General features: G+C 47.7%; 1 protein-coding gene across 1 annotated transcript in view; it reads left to right on the forward strand.

Annotated features, from left to right (window-relative positions):
• The window catches only part of mgat5b (alpha-1,6-mannosylglycoprotein 6-beta-N-acetylglucosaminyltransferase B), a 1185562-nt gene that overhangs the window by 663418 nt on the left and 498567 nt on the right, over window positions 1-23577 (forward strand). Inside the window, exon 12 of the mRNA XM_078570583.1 lies at window positions 12274-12400. Coding sequence (XP_078426709.1) covers window positions 12274-12400 — 127 coding nt within the window. The remainder of the gene's footprint in view (window positions 1-12273; window positions 12401-23577) is intronic.

Here is a 23577-nt window from a genome sequence, read left to right on the forward strand (position 1 = left end):
GATATACAGCAACCCAGCACATAAATAATAACCCCGACATTGGGAGCATTTCTGTTTTCTTTTTAATTCATTCGCGGGATGTGGGTGTCGCTGGCTGGGCCAGCATTTATTGCCCATCCCTAATTGCCCTTGAGAAGGTGGTGGTGAGCTGCCTCCTTGAACCGCTGCAGTCCATGTGGTGTAGGTACATGCACAGTGCCGTTAGGAAGGGAGTTCCAGGATTTTGACCCAGCGACAGTGAAAGAACGCGATATATTTCCAAATCAGTATGATGAGTGACTTCGAGAGGAACTTCCAGGTGTTGGTGTCAGCTCTGATACCTGTGCAATTTTCACCAAGATGGCTAATTAATGGCCAAATGATGCATTCAACATCCAATTGAAGATGGTGGGCGCATGGGCTCATGAGGCTGGAAGGCCAATGGGAGGCCATCCAGCTCTGAACTTCAGCAACCCCACTGTCAGAGATGGGAGCTGCCAATGTAGGGAGGACAACGAGAGGGCACCTCAAGATGAAGGCACCCTCTGATGAGTTTTCATCTTTACAAAAACAGAGACCTCAGCCTCCAAGGGGTGGCCTGCAGCCACATCTATCCTCCTCTGGCAATGGCAGCTGTGATGAGACAGGAGAGCATTAAATTGTATGACGGAATGATGGAGTGCTGCTCCCACCGCCTCCCCTGTTTGCCACTCCTGTCCATTCGCTGGCTTTCAGTGTCAGCGGGATGCTCTCATGTCAGCTGGAAAAATTGCTGTTGTTATTAGGAGAGTGGCTGAATTGGCAACATGCCCGTCACAGCCACCCCCACCAACCCAACTGCTTCCAAATGGCCCAGGGGCAGGAACATGTCAGCAAACTAGCATATAGCTTCCTGATGCCAAATTTCCTCACACAGCCCAACAAAAATTTGGCTCATCCTTGGTCAACCTCACTCACTCCATTCCTTTGTAAGCAGAAGCACAGGAGTTACTGTGTTCAACATCTCGGCCTCCGAAATTTTGCAACACACCAAACATGAGAGTAGTTGCCAGAAGAATGAATTATCAAAATATGCTTTGGAGTATTATAGTTAGCATATCATGCATGGTTGAAAAAAATTAAATAATTCCAGTGTACTTAATACAAATTCGGACAATAATCTCAGTCGAAGACGAGTTTGTGAAAGACAGGAAGCAGTTATCAAATTTAGGGGAACTATGAAGACTGCTGAGTTCCATCCCCAAAACATTGTTCAACATTCAACGTATATACTGCTAAAATCCTCATCCATTGCTACCTCTAGACTTGACTATTCCAAAGCACTCCTTGTCAGTTCCCAACATTCTACCTTCTGTAACCTTGACACAATCCAAAGTTGTGCTGTCTGTGTCCAAACTCAGATCAAGCTTTCTTCACCCATCACCCCTGTGCTACTGACGTACATTGGTTCCTGGTTAAGCTACACCTCAATTTTAAAATTCTACCTCTTTTTCTTTTTTTCAAATCCCTTCATGGCCTCACCTCTCCCTATCTCTATAATCTCCTCCAACCCTACATCTCCCTGAGATGTTTGCACTCCTCAAATTTAATCACTTGTCCATTGGCAGCCATGCCTTCAGCTGCCAAGGCCTTACGCTCTAGAATTCCCTCCACAAACCTCTCTGTCTCTTTTCTTTCTTGTAGGAAATGCATTTCCTACATTACAACAATCACTACACTTCAAAAGCAATTAATTGGCCATAAAGCACTTTGGAATGCCTAGTGGTCAGGAAAGGTGCTATATAAATGAAAACCCTTTTTATAAGATGAGTCAGGAAAGAGAGATCTGAACAATATTGTGAAACATTAAAGGTTATCACAGTGCATTGCTGCTGTAAATTCAGACAAAATATTGGGGTGCATAAGCAAATGAATGGAATACAAGATCAATTAAGTGGTGCTGCCACTATATGAAATATTTGTACATTGCCATAGCCTGCTTTTGCCATGATACTTATGGAGAGTTGTAGAAGCAGCAGAGAGAACTCAGAAGAAGATTTCCAGAGATTTGACATCTTCGAACTACAGAGGTGTTAAAGAAATAAAATCTATTTTCAGTGGAAAAAAGATGAAGAACTTGGCCTAAGGTTTCAAAAAATGACAGGATTTGATCATGATTTGTGCGCAACCAGATTTAGAGGGATGGAATGATTTCTTGCAGCTACTCTACTGCTCCAATGAGTTGCCTCCTCAGCAGCTTTAGAATCGGAGGTGGAAGACTTAGACAATAATCCTCATGGTTGGAAGCTTTAAAAAAAATCAGATGTGAGAGGGCTTAGTGGCTACTGGAGCATTCTGAGGTGTGGTAAGGATACAAATGTGCTGTTATCCTGAGAAAGTAACATGTTCCACTCCCACAAATGCCCCTGCTATTGAGATTCAGCTGGTCACTTCCACTGATCTGGCTTACTTTCTAATTATCTATATATATGTAACATACTTTCCCTTCTTAGCTGATTACTCCATTCTAATTTTTCTCTGTCTCTGCCGTATTGGTTCAACTTTTTCCCCACAGTTCGAGTTAACCTCCACCATACATTATCAGCCCAATCCTGTTCAGGTACAGGTCATTACAGCTGCAGAACTAGTTGCTCCAGGGCTCTGAGCTCTTTCCTAATGCACAAGCCCTTTAGCCATCCACTTATTCAGCTAATCTGGCTGTTTCCGTACTGGTAGTGAGTGGCACTGGTATTAATCCTAATATTTCTACTTCTTGAGGTTCTGGTTCTCAACTTCCTCTGGAGCCCTCTTTCCAGGGGTTGGATTCAATGGAGCCCACTGGAGTAGGATATGTGGTGGGCAGGCTCAGATAATTGCAGGAGAGGCCGTACAGCCCATTCCCACCAGGGAAACTGGCCCCCATTTAGTCAGCAGCAGGAATGGCCTGATGTAGGGAACCCGTCCGCTGTTTAATTAGGCTCATTAATGAGCCACTTAAAAGTCATAATCCGGGAGCCCAAAGAGATTTAGCTGTGGCTCAGGGATTCTCCCTAACACACGGGTTTCCTGTGCCTCTTGAAGGCCCCCAGTAAATCCTGTTGGGTTTGCCCGTGGCCTTTCGGGGGGTTGTTGGGGGGTCGCTCTTTCAAAGACGCCCAGTGCTCAATCGAGGGAGCTGGCATCGGGATGGTAGGTGCCCACTGAAAGCCACCCCGACTGCCCTTGCATCCGACCCCTGTCCCCTCTGCACAATCCCCAAACTATTCCACTCCCCAGGGACCTCACAATGATCTCTGGTGGAGGCTTCATTGTAGTACCGGCAGCAGCCACCACTTATGGTAGCGCAACCTATACTAGCCATCTGCCGATTTTATAATTGGCCAGAGGCTCTCAGGGGCACAGGAATTCCACCAATAGGGTCTTGAATCCCACTGAAGGCATGACAGTGGCCACTTAAATGTGTCTGGATGCTTAATTTGGTTGGGCCTGCCCCACTGAAGCGACATGGGTCTCCCATTGGTTCGCCAACCAGTGCCCAGGACCCTCTTTGGCAATAATGCCGAAAAAAAATTCTTCTTTATGTTATTGGCCGTTTTTTATGTCTTGTGCTGTTTTTTTCAGTCAAATCATTTTTTAAATCAATTATTTTGATCATCCCACAGGGAAAAATACAGCATTGGCCATCCATGGACCAATTTGTATTGATTAATTCTCTATAGAAATAGTCATTTGGTAGTAGAGAACTTGAGTATTGCGGAAAAAGGACATTTTGTCGAAGCTTTTCATCTTTTTGACTCATCAGGACAATTCGCAAGAATACCAAATGTAAAGGGAACAACAATTTATAGTGCACAAGGTGAGAGTGCTGATTGGTCGACAAGTGGACTCTGATTGGTAGAGGTAATGCCTTGATCAGTCAGAGCCAACCTGCCTAGTTTGAATTTAAACAAAGCTTGACAATTAACTATCAGTCATCAGTTAACTGGTGCATTCTCCATGGCAACGCCTCTACCAATCGGAGTCCACTTGCCAATCAATCAGCACCCTCTTCTCATGCAGTATGAATTGTTGTTCCCTTTATATTTGGTATTCTTGTGAACTGTCCTGATGAGTGCAAGATGAAAAGCTTCAACAACATGTCGTTTTTCAGCAATACTCAAATTCTCTGTGGCACAACTTGCAATAAATTCAGCAGCCACTGAAGTTCAAAAATGCTCACATTAGTTAATCGTGCTGTATTTGTTAAATGATGCAACTATTAAATAATGGGGCAAAAGTTGTTTCCATTGTATCCATGTGAATATTGTGATATTCCCTTCAGCATGTTGAGCAATGCTAAACTGACCAAACTATCCAGCGACCCTGGTTTTCATACAGGGGCACAGATGGCTTGGTGTTTTTTTCAATGAGTATGTGCGCCATCTAATAAAATTTTCTCCAAACAAAGTTGGGAGAGAATTTTCTCCCTATCGGGCAGGCCCTTTGGGAGCAGGCGCAGGCGGGTGTGGGACCGATCACCGCCTGCGATCGGCTTCGGGGCCGATCACCGCCCGCGATCGGCTTCGGGGCCGATCACCGCCCGCGATCGGCTTCGGGGCCGATCACCGCCCGCGATCAGCTTCGCGCTGCCATTTCATGTGGGTGGGTCAATTAAGGCCCGCCCAGCATGAAGCGCGGCTCCCAAGGGTAGCGGGAGTGGGCTGGCGGCGGCGGGAGTGCAATGAACACCAGGTCTAACGGCGACCCGGCGGCCTGTTCAAACAGAGCGCAGGCAGCCTTGCAAAGGCTGTTCATTGTGGCCAGTAGAAGGGCTCCCCAGAGCGCTGCTGGAGAGCAGGCTAGGCAGGAGGGTAGGGCAGTGGGGCAGTGTGACCCTCAGTTTTCTGATGAGTACCTAGCTGCCTCCCGGACGAGGTGGTGGCAGCACAGCGGGAGGTCCTCGTTCCGAGGGATAGGAGGTAGAGGCCTCCTCTCACCTGACCAAACGTGCCTGGGAGGAGATGACGGACATAGTCAGCTCCCATGATGTGGTGCGACGCACGTGGGTCCAGTGCCGCAAGCGATCCGGATCGACCTCTTGTGCTCGGGAAGGGTGAGTACCATGTTGGCAGAGGTCACTTAACACAGCAGGTAGGCTTTCCCACCAAGCACTGCGAAACATGTCAAAGTCAGGGTGCTGACCTGTTGGGGGGGGAATTCCAGGTGGTGAGGCACCAATCCATCTGCTGCCCTTGGTGTTCCACGTGCTTGTGCTTCATTGCTTTGCAAGGTTAGACCGTGTAGTGCCAAATGTGATGGAGGCAGCATGTGGGCAAGAGGGGGTCAGCCCTGGCTTCTTGGTGTGAGTGTGCGGCAGCTGCAGGGTGACGAAGCACTGGAGCCCTGTAATGTCCCACTCTGGCTGGGGTGGCAGGGATGCGATGGGAATCCAGGTACAGGCCGGGCTAATCAATGCTCCTCTCTCCTTTTCAGGAGAAGACCGCACACAATGCCGCCGAGCGGATGAGGACTGGCAGAGGCCAGGCCCAGTTGGCCATCGTCACCAGATACGAGCAGGAGGCGATGGAACTGGAGAGGCGCCATGTACCCAGGTCCACCGGTGGCGGTGAGGCTGGGGTGCCATGGGGAAGTAAGATTGCTGAGCACTGAGGTCACCATGTGTACCCCAGCAGCCATGGCACTGTTGAATGTTCAGTGATTGAAGTTTGCAACATGGGTTGACCATTGATTATGGAAGGATGAGCGCATACTGATCCGGGGGACAGGCATGCACATTGACATTGTCTGCACTTTAACTAATCAAATGTCCTTGTCCTTCCTTTCAGCATCACTGGAGCAGGACCAGGAGGAGGAGGAAGAGGGGCCACCTCTCACCCCTGAGGGCCCTGAACAAATGGACTCACCAGCGTCACACCATCTCTGCCAGGCAGGCACCAGCGCAGATACTAGCATCTCAGTGGGAATTAAATCATCGGCTAGTGTCCCGGGGCACAGCAGTGAGGACACTTCACACTTGCTTGAGGAGCGGGCAGAGACAGAGAGTGCCCATGGCACCGGCAGCCGGAGCACTGCTGGGGACCAGGCACATGCTTGGTTGGTGGCTGATGATGTGCCTCTGGAGTCGTCCATGAGGCAGCAGATGCTGGAAGTGCAGCAGGGTATGCGGGAGGATCTGGCGGAGATACATGAGGCAAGGCATGGCATGGTGCCCGTGCTGGAGGAGTCCACATGGAGCATCACCAATGCAATGAGCCTCATGGCCGAGCGTCATGCTTCCTCCATGGAGAGAGTGGTGACTCTCATGGAGAGACTCCCCCAGGAGAACAATCCGGGCCTCCTGGCGTTGCGCTTGGACCTGCAAGCCCTCACAACAGAATTGACCTCAGCTGGTCAGTGCCAGTGTGGGAGATGGTTTGGGAGCTCAGTGCCCATCCATCAACAGTGAGCAGGGAGGTCCGAATTGATCTCATGTTGGAGCAGGAGCTGCCTGTCATCTCTGCAGGCTCCTCTCAGGGTGCTCCGGATGAGGGCAGCAGCTCCTCCGCCCCTCTGCCAGTGACCGTGGGATCCGATGAGGCTCCGGCAACTGGCGAGATGCCAGCTACGGAACTGGCCGCTCCCTCCAGGCGGGGCCATCAAAGGCTCCAGGGGCCAGAGGATGCCCGCCAAGGTCATCGAGGCCAACAGGACAGCAGAGTGAGCAGGCTGTCTCAGATGCCAGTGCCAGTGAGGGGGGAGCACCTAGACGTAGCACCTGGAAACGTAAACTTGAGGTACCTTAGGCACACCACGGGTTTCTCACTGGTGGTTTTATGTTGCCCTGCTATTAGTTGATGACCACTCTGCGTAACACTTTTGCAATTTTTTTTTTTTGTGCTTCATTTTGTTAAATCATTAAATTTTGATATGTGAGCATGGCTCAGGGTGATTCCTTACTTCTGCAGGTGGACGAGAACCCAAGATGTTATGAGTGACTTGTTTGACATTGAGCTTTATTGACAAGGCACTTAGTTAATGTTCATAACCAGACAGATTGTGCACTCAGGTATCAAGTATGGAGCCTGCAGCCCTGGCTTGTGTTGGAGGTCCATCTGTGGTGGACTAGCTGAAGGTTTGTTGGATTAAAACCTCCCAGGCATCCCTGCCTCCCTCGAGGATGCCCAGGTCACAGTATACCCCCTCAACGTTCTCCTGTGCGTGCTCATCCCCAGACTCACTACTGGACTCATCGTGTGCAGCCAGAGCAACTGTATCTACATCTTCTTCCTCCACTGCGTCGCCCCTTTCCAGCACCAGATTGTGGAGAGCGCAGCAGGAACCACTATCAGCGACACACGATCTGGGGGATACTGGAGTGCGCCCCCTGAACGGTCCAGACATCGGAAGCGCATCTTGAGAAGACAGGTGTTCTCTCTACCAACGCCCTTGTGGAGTCATGGCTCCTATTGTACCGCTGCTCAGCATTTGTTCTTGGATGGCAGAGAGGTGTTATGAGCCACCCTTTGAGGGGATAGCCCTTGTTACCCAGCAGCCATCCATCCAGCCACGTTGGAACACTGAAGAGCCTCGGCACCTGGGAGTGTCTGAGGATGTAGGCGTCATGGGAGCTGCTAGGGTACCTTGCACAGACTTGTAGAACCTGCATCTTGTGATCACACACTATCTGCATGTTCGAGGAGTGGAATCCCTTCCTGTTGATGAAGGCACCGGGCTCACCCGCTGGCATAGTCGATTGCACCCTATATGCAGGGGAAGCCAGCAATCGCGGCGAAGCCTCTGACTCACTCTGTCTGGTTGGCCTGATCCCAGTGGTAGTGGATGAAAGTCAATGCACGCCTGAACAGAGCGTCTGTCACCTGCTTGACACAAGTGTGGACATCTGATTGGGGACTCCTCAAAGATCACCTGCCAACCCCTGGAAAGAGCCAGAGGCATAGAATTTGAGGGCAGCTGTGACCTTCAATGCCACTGGCATGGGGTGCCCACCCACACAGTTGGCGTAGATCTCAGGGCCGATCATCTGACAGATGGAGGTGACTGTCTCCCTTGAGAGACAGAGCCTCCTTTAGCACTGCACCTCAGACATATTGAGGTAGCTGCTTTGCCGTTAGTATACCCTGACAGCAGGATAATGGCATCTTCTGAGGCCCCTTTCACTTTGGACTTCCTGTTGGCCCTGTGCCTGCGCCTCTCCTCCCAAAGGGGGCAGCCCTGGAGGCTGAATGTGGACTCTTGGCTTCCTCCCGCTTCTGGCCCTCCCTTCCTCCTCAGAGGAGGTGCCTCCAGTGGGTAGCACAACTCCCATTCCCAGGCTAAGGGGAGGCTTCCTGAAACCAGCAAGGCCCCAGAAATGATGTTTACTCAGAGTCCTGACCTGAAGGCTGTTATTCTTCTCCAAGCAGCTGTAAAGAGTTTTGAAGTATTCCTGCTCACACAGGCAAGTATCATTAACTTGAAGCATTAAATGTCTGACAAGTAACACTCGCCCCTCTTATCCTGCCCATGGATGAGATTTATACAAATGTGTCCTACCTGCCTGCCCGATGCACCTGTGCAACAACCTGAAGATCGCACGGGCCCCGAAAAATCGCCATCAGTTGCTGCCTCAAGGGCCTTAAGTGGCCCGTTAATTAATGAAGGGCGCACATCCAAGATCATCGCGCGCCCGCCCAACGAAATATCGCGATGGCGTGCGGTGATGTCGGGACACTCGCCCGACGCCACCGCGTGTCATTTGACACGTTGGCATGCGGGGCCCGCCCCTGCATGCTGACGAGAAAATTCTGGCCTTGGAGTATTTATGATATGGATAAAATGTTAATTTTTAAGTGGGTTCACCTACAGGCATATCATTAATCCCTCTCAAATAGTCTACTAAGAAGTAAATAGTAGCCGGTAATATTAAGTACATCATTTGACAATGAAAATATCTTTTAAGAGAATTATTGTGCATTTAGTTTAATGAAAATGTATTTTCTTTCAAAATTCCAGATCTGAGCTTTTTAGAAATTTTGGTCTTAAGAAGTTACCAAAGGTTTTCCCTATCTGCCATTTTTTCTTCACTGTTGCCATAACTTCAGACCAAGCTTACATGCTCCCACACATATTACAGCATGCTTTTTACATTGGGCAGGATTTTTCCCTCGGCGATTTGGGGGCAGGGCCCAGTCGCCGAGGGGAAAATGACGCGGAATGTCGTCAGGAGGAATCCCCGACGTCATCCTGGTCCATTTAAATTTTTAGGATGGCGGGCGGACAGCTGCTTTCGCTGTCCGCCCGCCGACCTGTCAATGGCCAATTGAGGCCATTGACAGGCTCATTAACCCAATTAAAGACCTGCCCATCCAACCTAAAGGCTGGCGGGCAGGCCAGGAGCCCCAGCGGGCTCCAGATTATTGATGAAACTTCATCCACTGGCGGGATGAGGTTTCATGTCCGTATTGTAAAAAATTAATAAAGTGTATGTGTTCTCTATTAACATGTCCCATCTCATGTGACATTGTCACATGAGGGGGACATGTTAATAATTTTTTAATGTTTCTATTTTTAATGTTTTTGACACTGTCAGTGTTCTCCCTGAGACAGGACTTTGCCTCAGGGAGCAGTGCACACTTTGACAGCTGGGGGATTCCCTCCCCCCCACCCCACACTGGAAGCGCATAGTGCTTCCCGTCGGGGATGCCGCTGGGCGGGCCTTAATTGGCCTGCCCACTTAAAATGGCGGCGGGCCCCGTTTCAGTGGCGGGGCTCGGCTGTCCGTCTGCTGCCAAGCCGGTGGGGCTCGCTCGCCATCCAAGGGCAAAATTCTGCCCATGATTTATTTTTAATACATTTAAGCCTAGAAATTACTGTTGTTATGCTATTTAGCAGTTAATTGTCAGACGCTAAAAGCTACCAGATAAATATATTCCTGATGATCCATAAACAATTTTGCTATTTCCAGTCTTTCTTTTGCACAAAGTAGGCCCAGCTAATCAAAAGGGTGCTGTTCTCTAAACCTGCTGTGAAATGCAATTAGGATTTCACTTAATAGCTAAGTGGCACTGGGAAAGATGAGACAGCTGTGTACTTTCTAAAACTTGCCATAAAATTAGGCTCTAAGCCCAAGTTATATAGCTTGCAGTACAAGATAATGACCTTGGAAATGCTGAGTGGCTATATTTTAAGTCAAGCCTTAGCTGTTCAGGCACCTAAGGTGTTGGCTTAAGATGCCATTGAGAAGCTCTATAATGATCTTAGAGGTCATGTGTCTTGTATCTATGCTATGCTTCTGTCCATGGATGTTATTAGCTGGGAATGGAGAAAATGGCCTTGGTCTCACGGAAGCCACCTTTCCACTTTACCTTCCTTTTCAAGTAAGGCAAAATAAATGTTTTGTGGCAACTATGGAGGAAGAGGGCATTGACCTACATGATTCTGTGTGGTCGTAGCAGAATAGCTACACATTCAGTGAAGCACTTTCTGTTAATGTAGGCCACTGCTTAATGAATGGGGTCCGAGCAGCTACAAGGGTAGAATCAGTCACTCATCACACTTGCATAAAGTCAGCAGTGGATTAAAATTTTGCAATTCTCTCACGCTGCTGCTGTTCAGTGCTGAATGCTGTAAAGATGCTGGGCCTCCTGGATAAAGCCATCAGTCACTTCTTTGATGCATTTGTAGGCGGTGGGATAGTTAAACTGCAGATTTCTTTTTAGCCAGGAAGTAGCTAGCAATATAAATATTGAAGCCCACATTGAGTTTGATGGGCAATGAAAGTGGAACCTGTATGAGATGGCACAGCTTGGTTGCTGCCTCCTTATTAAGCCTTTGCTTCTGAGGCATTATGATTAGGAAATCTAAGTAGGTGTGTTCAGGAGAGTACACCTGATGTCACGTGTAATTTTAGCTGTTGATATTGTGCATTTTGTGCCACATTGCATATCTGGAACCCTGCTGTTATTCCTCGTCCTGAGACAAGGCTGGTTCCACGAAGCACTGAAAACAATCCCAATTGTACTGAGTATACAGACATTCTTCTGTCAAAATCACTTACTTCCTGGTATCACCTCTTAACAACAGGCACTGTTTCAGTGCATTTTAAATCGGACCAACATAATTTGTTCCCCATTTTAACTGCCAAGCAAGCTAATATTAATACAATTACACACTATTTTGCCAACATTGTGCACTTTAGTACATGGAATACTCTTTGTGCTGCCAGCAACATGGAGCAGAGCATTGATTAATCAGAAAATGTGTGCTAAGACACATTTCCAAATACCATAATCCTTCGTGTAAACTGTATTTGTATCCTTTAATGTCGCATTGGTGAATGTGTTTGTACTTGTTAAAGAACTGCCTAGGTATGGTGCCTTACACAGCCCCTTAACATGCAAAAGATTGCTTTGATTAGGTTTGCCAATGCACTAAAAATGTAGCACTGCAGTGTCCTCAGGAAAAACATTTTCAAGCTGACATTTACATCATTTTTATCTATTCTCTTTTCCAAGCCATGTTGGCTTTCACTGCTAATTATTGGTCAGTGTTTGACAAAAGCACACAGCTGATTCATGATCTAGCTGCAATATGAATCATTTGTCTGGGCTCAACAAATGCCGACTTGGTGATTTCCTACTTACTTACCAGTGGATTGGTGAAATCCTGATGACTTAATTTTACATAACAACAAGTTACTGGTCTGAAATTGTTATTTCTACTTAAGATAGGATTAACAAACTTTAGCTTTCAACACATTGATCCAGGTGTTCATTTTAGCATGTAAAGCAATGTGCTACAGTTTATTACTGCCTGGCTGAGCAGCCAACACACACAGCAGGTTTGAGCTTTACAAGCACATCACTGGCTGACAGATTGTTAAAGGTGCTTGGAGGAACCTTTTCTTTCTACTGATATACCCACTACGCAATTCATTCTTTTTTGATACACTTTAGGTTTATATCAAAGATATATAACTCAACTTACAAAAAGCACTTAAATCAGTTTCCCAAGTGAATGGAATAAATAGAAAGCAGTTTACCGTTATTGAATTATCACATGTAATTTTAAAAATGCATGTGCTCAGTACACTCAACTCTGAGACTGCAGCACAATGAAATATATCAAAGCAATTGTATTAATAAGATGCATTCTTGGGCAGTAAATGGTTCACAGTTCATGAGATTCCTTTCCCCCTTTTCTGGAAGCCAGACTTCAAATCCAACTTTGCAATACAGCTCTACAAAAAATATGTGCAAGAATATGTGAAAAATTCCATAGATAATAATGGATTTTTTTTTTCCATTTTCTTCCTCTCATCGTTGCTGGCTAATGAAGTGGATGAGAGCCCGGTGGACCTCAGACCCTTGCTATGCTTATTATGGTGTTGATGGCACAGACTGCTCCTTCCTCATATACCTCAGTGAAAAAGAGTGGTTCTGTCCCCCGTTACCATGGAAGAATCGTACTGCTTTCCCCACCAGGACTGAAACAAAAGTGCAGGTATGTCGATGCTTGATCTGTAAAGTGCCATCAGTACATTCAGCACAAGGGGAGTAACCAAGACCCATTGAAATATTTGGAACCTTTGTGACTGAAGGCATATTGTCCATTCTGAATAAACTGAGTGAACAGTTGTACAGTAAATGCTTTCTGGTAATTGCTAATATCTCTGTTCCAATAGAAACTGCTAACATTTCCTCTCAGAAATATTGTTTGAATTCATTACTTAAGGACCCTAAAAAAATGCGTTCGAAGCCTTCTGTTCTGAAGTTTTATTGAGTTAAATTTTCAACACCTGTAAATAAAGGTTCCTGCCATTTGCATTTTATATATAAAGGTGGCTGTCAGTTAACAGATGATGAATTCAATGCTGATGGCGTTATCATTAACAGTGTTCAGTGAGTCCTGCAAGCTCAGTGTTAATGGCACGTAATATAAATTATGAAATACTGCCAATCCCATCGCATCATTTCCCCCATCATGAGATTAGTAATATGCTTTGTCTCAGATCATAATGAAATGACAGAGAGATTAACATTTATAAAAAATATTTCTAATCAAAATTCACTGCCACATATTGCAGATGAGAACGTATAACAACGTGTAAACTTTGGGTAGTAATCCATTGTCTGTGTTTAACATAAAATCTGAAGATTGGCTTTTGTGTTTGCTGTCATCTGAATCTCCAAATTGGATTTATTCTTTGTAATTTATTTGCATTAAGTTCTATTATCCTCTCTGTATTGAGAGTCCATTTTGCATGATAATGCCCCAAGGGCCACTAATGGAATTATTAGGAAATATTGCCTGATTTGCTTGTTTCTTATGTCAACGTTTTATGAATTTCAGTGCTCAACAGCAAACAACTTGGATTGTTACAAAATGCAAGAAACCTGCTCTCAGACGAATGTATATGAAAACATATACTTGCTCAAGGAGCTTAATCTGTGTGGAGCTACTGATCCTCCTTTTATCAAGAACAATGACTTGCTATTTAAGGAATTACTGTAAAGAATTGATGACACATTGGTGGCTGGCCATTGCTTTAATGAACATTGGGCAGTCGCTCCTCATAGTAATGAGTGCAGAAGCCGAAAGCCTACGGTACTCACAATGTGAACTGAAACCCGTGAACAGGCCTTTTTTTATTCAGTTACCCAATGGGCATCGCTGGGTAGGTCAACATTTATTGCCCATTCCTAATTGCCCTTGAGAATGTGGTGATTAGCTGCCTTCTTGAACTGCTGCATTCCCTGTGGTGTAGGTACACCCACAGTGCTGTTAGGGAGGGAGTTCTAGGATTTTGACCCAGCGACAGTGAAGGAACAGTGATATAGAAACATAGAAACATTGAAAATAGGAGCAGCAGTAGGTCATTCGGCACTTCGAGCCAGCTCCCCCATTCAATATGATCATGGCTGATCCTCTATCTCAACGCCGTACTCCAGCTCTCTCCCCACAACCCTTGATGCCAGTCAGGATGGTGAGTGGCTGGGAGGGGAACTTCCCATGATGGTGTTCCCATGTGTCTGCCGCCCTTGTCCTTCTAGAAGGTAGTGTCATGGGTTTGGAAGGTGCTGCTTAAGAAGCCTTGGTGAGTTTCTGCAGTGTTTCATATAGATGGTACACACTGCTGCCACTGTTTGTCAGTGGTGGCCGGAGTGAATGTTTGTGGAAGGGGTACCAATCAAGCAGCTGCTTTGTCCTGGATGGTGTTAAGCTTCTTGAGTGTTGTTGGAGCTGCACTCATCCAGGCAAGTGAGGAGTATTCCATCTCACTCCTGACTTGTGCCTTGTAGATGGTGGAGTCAGGAGGTGAGTTACTTGCCACAGGATTTCTAGCCTCTGACCTGCTCTTGTGGTTCACAGTACGTGGTTAGTCCAGTTCAGTTTCTGGTCAATGGTAGCTCCCAGGACACTGATAGTGGGGAATTCAGTGATGCTAGTGCCAAGGAGCGATGGTTAGACTCTCTCTTGTTGGAGATGGTCATTGGCACTTGTGATGGCACTTGTGTGGCACATATGTTACTTGCAAATTGTCAGGCCAAGCCTGGATATTGACCAGGTCTTGCTGCATTTGGACATGGGCTGCTTCAATACCTGAGGAGTCGCGAAGGGTGCTGAACATTGTGCAGTCATCAGTGAACATCCCCACTGCTGACCTTATGATGGAAGGAAGGTTATTGATGAAGCAGCTGAAGATGGTTGGGCCGAGGACACTACCCTGAGGAACTCCTGCAGTGATGTCCTGGAGCTGAGATGACTGACCTCCAACAACCACAACCATCTTCCTTTGTGCTAAGTATGACTCCAACCAGTGGACAGTTTTCCCCCTGATTCCCATTGACTAGGGCTCCTTGCTGCAATATTCAGTCAAATGCTGCCTTGATGTCAAGGGCAGTCACTCTCACCTCACCTCGGCAGTTCAGCTCTTTCATCCATGTTTGAACCAAGGCTTTAATGAGGTCAGGAGCTGAGTGCTTCTGGCGGAACCCAAACTGGGCGTCAGTGAGTAGGTTATTGCTAAGCAAGTACTGCTTGATTCACTTGGGCAAATGTTAGTTAATGAAGGAAAGCCAGCATGGATTTGCTAAAGGCAGTTTTTCGATGAGGTAACAGAGAGGGTCGGTAAGAGTAATGTTGTTGATGTGGTGTACATGGACTTCCAAAGGGCTTTTGATACAGTGGCCAGAATTTTGACCTTGATAGGCGGGCGGGCCCCACCGGCTCAGCGGTGGGTGGGCAGCCGAACTCCACCGCCGAAACGGGGCTGGCTGCCATTTTGAGTGGGCGGGCCAATTAAGGCCCGCCCAGTGGGCCGCCCGATGGGAAGCGCTATGCACTTCCTGTGCGGGGGCTGGAGGGATTCCCCATCTGTCAAAGTGCGCTGTTACGCACATGCGCACGAAAGAGCGCACTGCTCCCTGAGACTAAGTGCTGTCTCAGGTAGAGCGCTGAATGTTTAAAAAACTTTAAAAATAGAGAAAGAAAAACATTATTAACATGTCCCCCTCATGTGACACTGTCACACGAGATGGGACTTGTTAATATATCTGAGTGAAACATTAATAAACTTTTTTAAAACTGAGATGAAACTTCATCCCGCCAGTGGATGAGGTTTTATCTTTTTTCAGAAGCCCGCTGGGGCTCCTGGCCTGCCCGCCAGCCTTAAGGTTGGACGGGCAGGTCTTTCAATGAGCTTAATGATCCTGTCAATGGCCTCAATTGGCCATTGACAGGTCAGCGGGCGAACAGCTGATTTCACTGTCTGCCCGTCTTCCTAAAAATTTAAGTGGATCGGGATGATGTCAGGGGTTCCTCCCGACGTCATCCAGCATCATTTCCCATCGGCGAGAGGGCCCCGCCCCCAAATCGCTGGCAGGAAAATTCTGGCCAGTGTTACACAGCAGATTTGTTAGCAAAATTATAGCTCATGGAATAAAAGGGACAGTAGCAACATGGATACAAAATTAATACAAAATTGGCTGAGTGACAGGAAACAGAGAATCGTGGTTAATGAATTTTTCAGACTGCAGGAAAATTTGTAGTGGAGTTCCCCAGAGGTTGGTGTTGAGACCCTTGCTCTTCCTGATATATATTAATGACCTAGACCTTGGTGTACAGGGCATAATTTTAAAATTTGCAGATGATATGAAACTTGGAAGTATTGTGAACTGTGAGGAGGATAGTGTAGAACTTCAAAAGGACAAAGACAAGTTGGTGGAACAGGTAGACAAATGGCAGATGAAATTCAGTGCAGAGAAATGTGAAGTGATTCATTTTGGTAAGATGAACATGAAGAGACAATATACATTAAAGGGTACAATTCTAAAGTGGGTGCAGGAGTAGAGGGACCTTAGTGTATATGTACATGTCATTGAAGATGGCAGGGCAAGTTGACAGCACGGTTAATAAAGCATATAGTATCCTGGGCATTATTAATACTGGCATAGCAGGGCCAGGGAGAGAAATCATGGACCCTGGTGCTTTGCCTGTTTGCAGGCCCATTATTCACCCTCCCACCCCAACCATGCCCCTTAATCCTTCGGGTGCCCAAAATTAGGAACCAGAGTCACAGTGGGGTTGAACTGTTTAAATGGCTTTTGTACCCTATGCCTCTATTTATAAAGCCCATTGAAAGCTCAGGTTTCAATACGTTACACTTTGCAACAACTGCTTTGTCAGACAGTTACGCACAACTTGGTCGTTCATATTATGCAACCAGCTCTGCTTCTTTGAACCTGGCTCTATGCAGTATCCAGACAGTAATATCCAAAAGACTTGAACCTCACAAGCACCGTAAACAACAATCCCATGTACAAATAAGAATATCTTGAACTAACAGTGACCTATTCTGTTGGCTTATGACTGCTGGTTTCGCTTCCAAGTTTAAAAATGGCAAATCCTTCCAGTAAATTAGCACCAGCCAATTCACCTGCAATTTTATGCTATTCTAACCACACAAGTGGGCTTCAACAGAAAAATTACACTTTGCATCGGGTGATAAATATTTTCTCATTTTAAATCGAAACTAACCACACTTACAAATGCCCAGCATGAAGCATATAAAGGAGAGCAAAGTACTGCAGATGCTGGAAATCTGAAATGTGAACAGAAAATGCTGGAAATACTCAGCCGGCCAGCTGACAGCACCTGTGGAGAGAGAAGCAGATACTAGGTCTATGATCTAGTTCTGACAAAGGATCAGAGACCTCTGTTTCTCTTTGCATAGATGCTGCCAGACGTGCTAAGCATTTTGAACACTTCCCATCGCTCTTGGAGCAAAACTAGCCCCTTTTGCCAGCCCTGTAAAAAGCAGTCAGACTTCTTGTGAGCCCCTTATCCCACTTCAACAAGAAACCCAGCAGCAGCTGCCTGAGATCTGATTTGGCACAACATTAAACATGAATTTCAAAAAAAAAGTTAAGGTATGAATAAATAACTTGCTGTGAAAAAAAATCAATGTCAAGGCAATAAATTGATACTTTTTAAAAATAACTAATTAATAAAAATGACTATTAAAAAGTGGCAAACAGCTAGAGCGAACTAGCAAAACTATTTTTTTGCCTTTTTGGTTAAGAAGCAGAGTTGGAGAGAGAGACAGATTAGGCCCAAAACCCTGGTCACCAGGGAAGGGGGAAGGGACAGGGGCTGAGCTAAGGAGTTTGGTTTAACTTACACCAACTGTGCAGTTGCCTCCGGTGACGCACAATCCAAGCTGGCCTCAGCGGAGTTCAGATGAAAGTGGGGGCTGGAAGTGGGTTGCCTTTCAGCCTGGGTTTTCCTTCTCTCCCAGCCTGGTGTGTGGATAGGTTTTTGGGGATGGAGGAGGAGGAGGGGTAGAGAGTGTGTGTGTGTGTATGTGTGTTTCTCTCCACCAAGGAGTGTGTGTGTGTGTGTCTGTGAGACTCCCATTCTCAGCGTTCTCTCACTCTCACACTCACACACTCTCTCACTTTCTCTCACTCATGCTCTCTCTCTCATTCACACTCTCTCTCTCTCATACTCACACTCACTCTCACATTCACTCACTCACTCAGTCCCCGAGGCCCAGGAAGTTGAGTGATTTTATTGCAGAGGAGGAATTTGGGAAGGAAGCAAGATGCACTTCCTTCCCATCCTGTCTAACATTCCAGCTGCTGGGGTATCGCTATTGCTGCAGCTGCTGCTTCTCCTGGCCTCCCACTCCACCATCTTGACGCCTGTAGTCTTTTAGTGGGCAGAGTGGACCACATCACCCAGAATGCCCTCTGGCTATCAAAATAGATGGCCATGTAGATGTGGGCTCTCGCTCCAGTAATGCCTTATACAACAGAACTTTATCCCAGAGCAGAGCACCCACCGCACACTTGTTTCCCAGCACATGAGGTGGCCATTTGAGAGAGGGGCAGTGCTGCATGAGCCCAGGCTCCCTAGGCAGGTCCCATGATGCTAACATCCTCAGACACTCATAGGTGCCAAGGCTCTTCAATGCTACAGCTCAACTGGATGGATGGCTGCTGGGTGAAAAGGGTTAACCGTTGTAAAGGTGGCTTATGACACCTCTCCGCCACCCAAGAACAGACGCAGAGCACCATTACAATACAAGTCATGCCTCCACAAGGGTGGTGATAGAGAGGACCATAGGTCTTCTCAAGTCATGCTTCCAGTGCCTGGACCGCTGAAGGGGATCACTACAATACCCACAGAGCGGGTGTCACTGATAGTGGTTGCATGCTGCGCTCTTCACAATCTGGCTCTCGCAAGGGGACACCCGCTGGAGGAAGAAGATCTTGAGGCAGCTGCACAGGCCACAGAGGATGAATCCAGTGGTGAGTCAGAAGAGGAGCACGGTGAGGAGAATGCTGAGGGCGTGGAGGCAGACCTCTGTATCCTTCAGGGAGGCAGGGACACCGGGGACACCTTGATCCAATGCTCCTTCAGCTAGGCTGCCAAAGATCTGTTTTCACCTCATGCCAGGCCACCTCCATTCCAGATGTCTGAAAAGACCCTTTCCTTTGAACCCAACGTCCACTCATTGCCTGCGCAATAAAGTTTAGTATCACTCACATCCAGCATTAGATACTGGCATGGCCTAAACCTTCAAAACAAGTGAAGCATATTCAGGCCATTAAGACAAAAGTAAAATTTGTATCATTTTGACACTCACATCAAATGAACAGAACTTGATATGGTGTTAATGGCCACACCAGTAAACATATTAACAAAACGTGGCAGAACCAAAGAACCAAAGATCACCCATGAACAGTCCCTCTGTACTCACGGTGCCTTAAACTTACATTTTGAGTGCTGTGTCTTGTTGCCGCACCACCTCCCCCCGACCCTTGCTGGCAGCGGCACTGGAGACAGCCTGCTGACTCTGCTGTTCTGTTGGCCTTGATGACCTTGGCGGTTGTCCTCTGGCCAGTGGTGTCCATGCTGGCCCTGCCAGAGAGGGAGCAGCCAGTGCCACAGCTGGCATTTCCCCAGTCATTGCAGCCTCATCAGAGGCCACGGTCACTCACAGAGGGGCAGAGGAACTGCTGCTGTCACTCGGAACACCCTGAGAGGAGCCGGCAGAGACGACAAACAACTTGTGAGGCAACGTGAGGTCACTCTGGACTTCCCTGCTTGCCACTGATGGACGAGCACCTAGCTGGGATACTGGGTGCCTCAGCCATCTCCCACACTGGCACTGACCGCCAGGTTATTGCCTGTGTGAGGGTTTGCAGGTCCGAGTGCAACCCCAGGAACCCCTGATTCTGTCCCTGGAGCTGCCTCTCCATGAAAGTTGCCACTCTCTCAATGGAGGAGGCAGTGCGCTTGGCCATGTGGGTTAACTCGGTGCTCATGCTCTGCATTGACTCTTCCTGCTGGACATCCAGCATCTGCCACCTAATGGACGACCCCAGAGGCTCATCATCTGTCTTCGGTTCAGCATGGTCCTGGTCTCCAGCAGCCTTCTGACTGCCGGCGCCCTGGGCACTTTCTGCTTCCGCCTGCTCCACAAGCGAGTGTGAAGTGCCCTCACCACTGTGCACCGACATTCTAGCTGACAATCTAATGCCCACCGAGGTGCTGGTATCTGCGCTGGTGCCTGGTCCAGAGAAGGGGTGTGACGCAGGTGCATCTAAAGCCCCGTGGTCATCTGGCGTCAAGGGTGGCTCATCGCGGTCCTGCGTTCGAGTGCGTGCTACCGAATCTAAGGGAGGACACTGACGCGTCATTAGTTTAAGTCATCACACTGTCACTGTGCATGCCAGGCGCCCTAGTGACACAATGGAGATCTGCATCATGGTGCCATCATCTTTCAATGATCAATGGGTCTCCAGGTTTGAGATTCCCATTAATGATGATTCTACACAAGAATGTTTGCACAAAATGACACTCTCACCTCTGTGCACTGCACATACTTTCGTCAGAGACCCCTGCCTCTCCACGACTGGTTGACCAAGGTGGGTCATGGCTCTCCAGCTCCAATGCATCCATTTTGTACCTCATCGAGATTAGGAGGTTTGGGGGACCTCTGCCTGTCCTTGTCCTCTCGATTGTGCTATGGTTCCTCTTCTCCTGAAAGGGCAGAGGCGCATTGATTAGTTCACTCTCTACCTGCAGCGCCATTGCAGCCTGGCCAACCTCACCTGAGGAAGACCTTGCAGGGCACATCCAAGTCATAGCCCTCGACCTGCAAGGCACTCAGCCCAAGCAGCCAGGGCTCACCCCCTTGGCCAGTTCAGGCAACATTGACAGTTGGCACTCAGACTCTAACACCCCTGAGCTCCACAGGGGCGTAACCAGCCCTTAACCCTTCTCCAGACTGATCCATGCCAACTCGGTACTCACCATTGCCGAGCACAGCAGGTCGTTGAACCTTTTGTGGCGCTGCACCCATGTGTGCCGCACAATATCGTGGCTGCTGACCTCGGCTGCCACCTCCTCCTAGGCTTTTTTGAGCTGGTGTGGTGGCCTCCTCCTACCAAACCTGGGTACGAGAGTGTCCCGCCTGACAGAGACGTCCACCACAAGGACCGCGAAGCACTCTGAGAAACGGTGGGGGGCTGGGTGGCCATCTGACTTACCCTCCTGCCTGATGATTCCCATCGCTGATGAGGCCATTGTTCCAGTCTCTGGGCTGACTCTAAAGATTCTCCCCTGGCAGCCTTCAGGGAGCTGCCTTTGCCAGTTTTAAAGCGTCCGCTGGCTCGCCATTGGACCCAGCGCCCGACAGGCCCCCGCCCCCGCCCAGCCTATTCCGACCATTCAGAAGACACGTGAAATCGCATTTGCAATGCAACTCTGGCCAGGAGCGGATTCCACATCTGCTTTCTGTCCGGCCAGCTTGGCGCACACAGTAAGTGTGAAATTCAGGCCCGGGTATTTTATCTGAACTTCTCTGAAACAAAAACCTACCAGTGTCAGCTTAGATTGTTGAATGGAGCCATCAGTGAGCTATGCAAAATTGTGTAGCCAGACTTGGAGACCAGTTCCAGCATAGGGAAGGCGTCCACCTGCACTCATCCTTTGCCAGTAGATGCAGGTCTCAGGATGCTGCAGGCCAGTGGTGGATACTTCTGGCACAGTCTGATTTGCCTGGCTCCATTCACCCCCCCCCCCCCCCCCACCACCCCAACCCCCACCCACCTTCTCCTCCTATTCTGATTCGAGAAAGATCAGGAAAGAGGCTTTTCCACTGGGGACCCCACTCTCGGTATGAATAATTACGTTGGGAAGAAAAGGAGCAACAGGGCAATTATCACAAAGGCAAAGTTAGATTTTGAGTTAAGCAGTCAGCTTTTTGGAGTAAATAAGTCATTAAAAAAGCAGAAACAAACAAGTCTCTGTATGTAGTTTTTTTAAAAGAGTTAGCTACACTCAATGAATACATTATTACTTGTATTGTGATCTTACATTTCAACAGCCAGAAAAGGTGCTGCCCATATCCCATTTAGATCAAAAAGCCCTGCCCTTGAAGTAGGATTAACATCCAGGAAAGAACTTGCTTCACTGGAAACTTGTTTCACTTTGGATCCCTTTATCCCTATACGTATATTGACAGTGTTCCCCTTAATTATAATCTATTCTTTGATGAAAAGCTGTGCGATCCCACCCACTTCTTACATCTTCAGTCGACAACTCTTGATAGCTTGAAGTAGAGGATAAGATTTTTTTTTTCTTCGCTGTTTTCTCCTTAAAAACTCTGAGAATACATGGCCCAATTTTGGATCTTATCTGGAATTTGTACCCAGACCACATGTAAGGGTAGATGAGTTATTCTCCTTTTGGGATGGAGCTTTACTGGGGCAGTGTTCCCGTCTGACTCTCAATCTCAATTCTAGCTCCAAACCACTTTCAGGAGAAAGTGTTCACTGTAGAAGCACAGCAGGATTTCCACCATTAAGAAGGAGTCCATTACTGCAAAGATCACAATCCCAATGAAGTGGGAATGCTGCTACAACCCCAGAAGAGGCAGCAAGGAACTGTAAAAAGGTTGGTGTGACACAAAGATCAGAAAGAAGACTGCCACTGTAGGCCTCAGTCAAGACCAGGAAAGTGGCAGGTAGGCTTCTGGGATCAACTGTTTCCCAGGACCTATCAACACCTTGCACAGAGCGGCCCTGGGAAGCAGTGGTAACCGGAGCAGAAAGAAGAAAAATCCAAATCATTTGCATATGGTTAGCAAGGAAGAAGGTGGTAGCGGTAGCCCCGGCAAGATCAGAAATATTTATTGGAGTGGGGGTAAGACTTTCTGCTCAAATTTCCCATTTTCTCTGTCTTGGCTGCACCTAATTTTGTTAGGATTGTGTAGGAGAATTCTTCTCTCTCTCCCCAAAAAGGAATGAGGCAAGGTTGCCCACTATCGCCAATGTTATTTGATGTCTTCATCACTGTTGTGTTGGCTTACCTCAGAGTATGTCTCTCTCTCTCTCTCTCTCTCACAAGCAGTTCCTTGAAGTGAGGAGGACACTTACCATGGAGTACAGCCCATGGCAAAAGTTTGTGCGTGGGGAGGCTGTTGCACTGCAGCTACCACACGGCTCTGGCTGACCAGGAAATTCTATTGCCTGCCATCAGCGGATTGGAAGGATTTCTTTTTCTTTTTCTTGAGTTCTCTGCTGGAAGGCAGGCCCAACCCACAATGCCCCGATCTCCCCCATGGGTAGGGCAAGGGGGCAGGTCCTGAATCCACCCCAGCCGCAATGGACATCAAACCCCGTGCTGTTGACACCAATCTGATCCCCGCTGGCCATCTAGCCATCTGAACAACCAGCCCCCAAGATGTCCCAGTAGCTGTGGCAACATACACATTTACATACAAGTTGTAGCCTGGAGCTATGGATAGTGATGGTAGAGGCTCCAATTTTTTCCCATCACATGGCTGACAGAATGCTCTCCCGCTCTTAACACCTGCCACTGGCATATGTTGGAAGGACTTACAAGTTGATACTCAACCTGTTTGGCAGCGTTATGAACATACCTCCCTTTGCCATCAACTCCTGGAGTGGGACTTGAATCTGGAGCTTCTGGCTACCATTGCAATACAAGACCTCCATTGGAAGGATTTACAGGTTGATAATCACCCTGTTTGACCACATTATGAACACACTTTTCATGGCCATCAAGTTCTGGGGTGGGTCTCAAACCCCAAGCTTCTGGCTCATA

This window comes from Cetorhinus maximus, chromosome 24 (genome assembly GCF_964194155.1).
Source record: "Cetorhinus maximus chromosome 24, sCetMax3.hap1.1, whole genome shotgun sequence".
Classification (NCBI taxonomy): domain Eukaryota; kingdom Metazoa; phylum Chordata; class Chondrichthyes; order Lamniformes; family Cetorhinidae; genus Cetorhinus; species Cetorhinus maximus.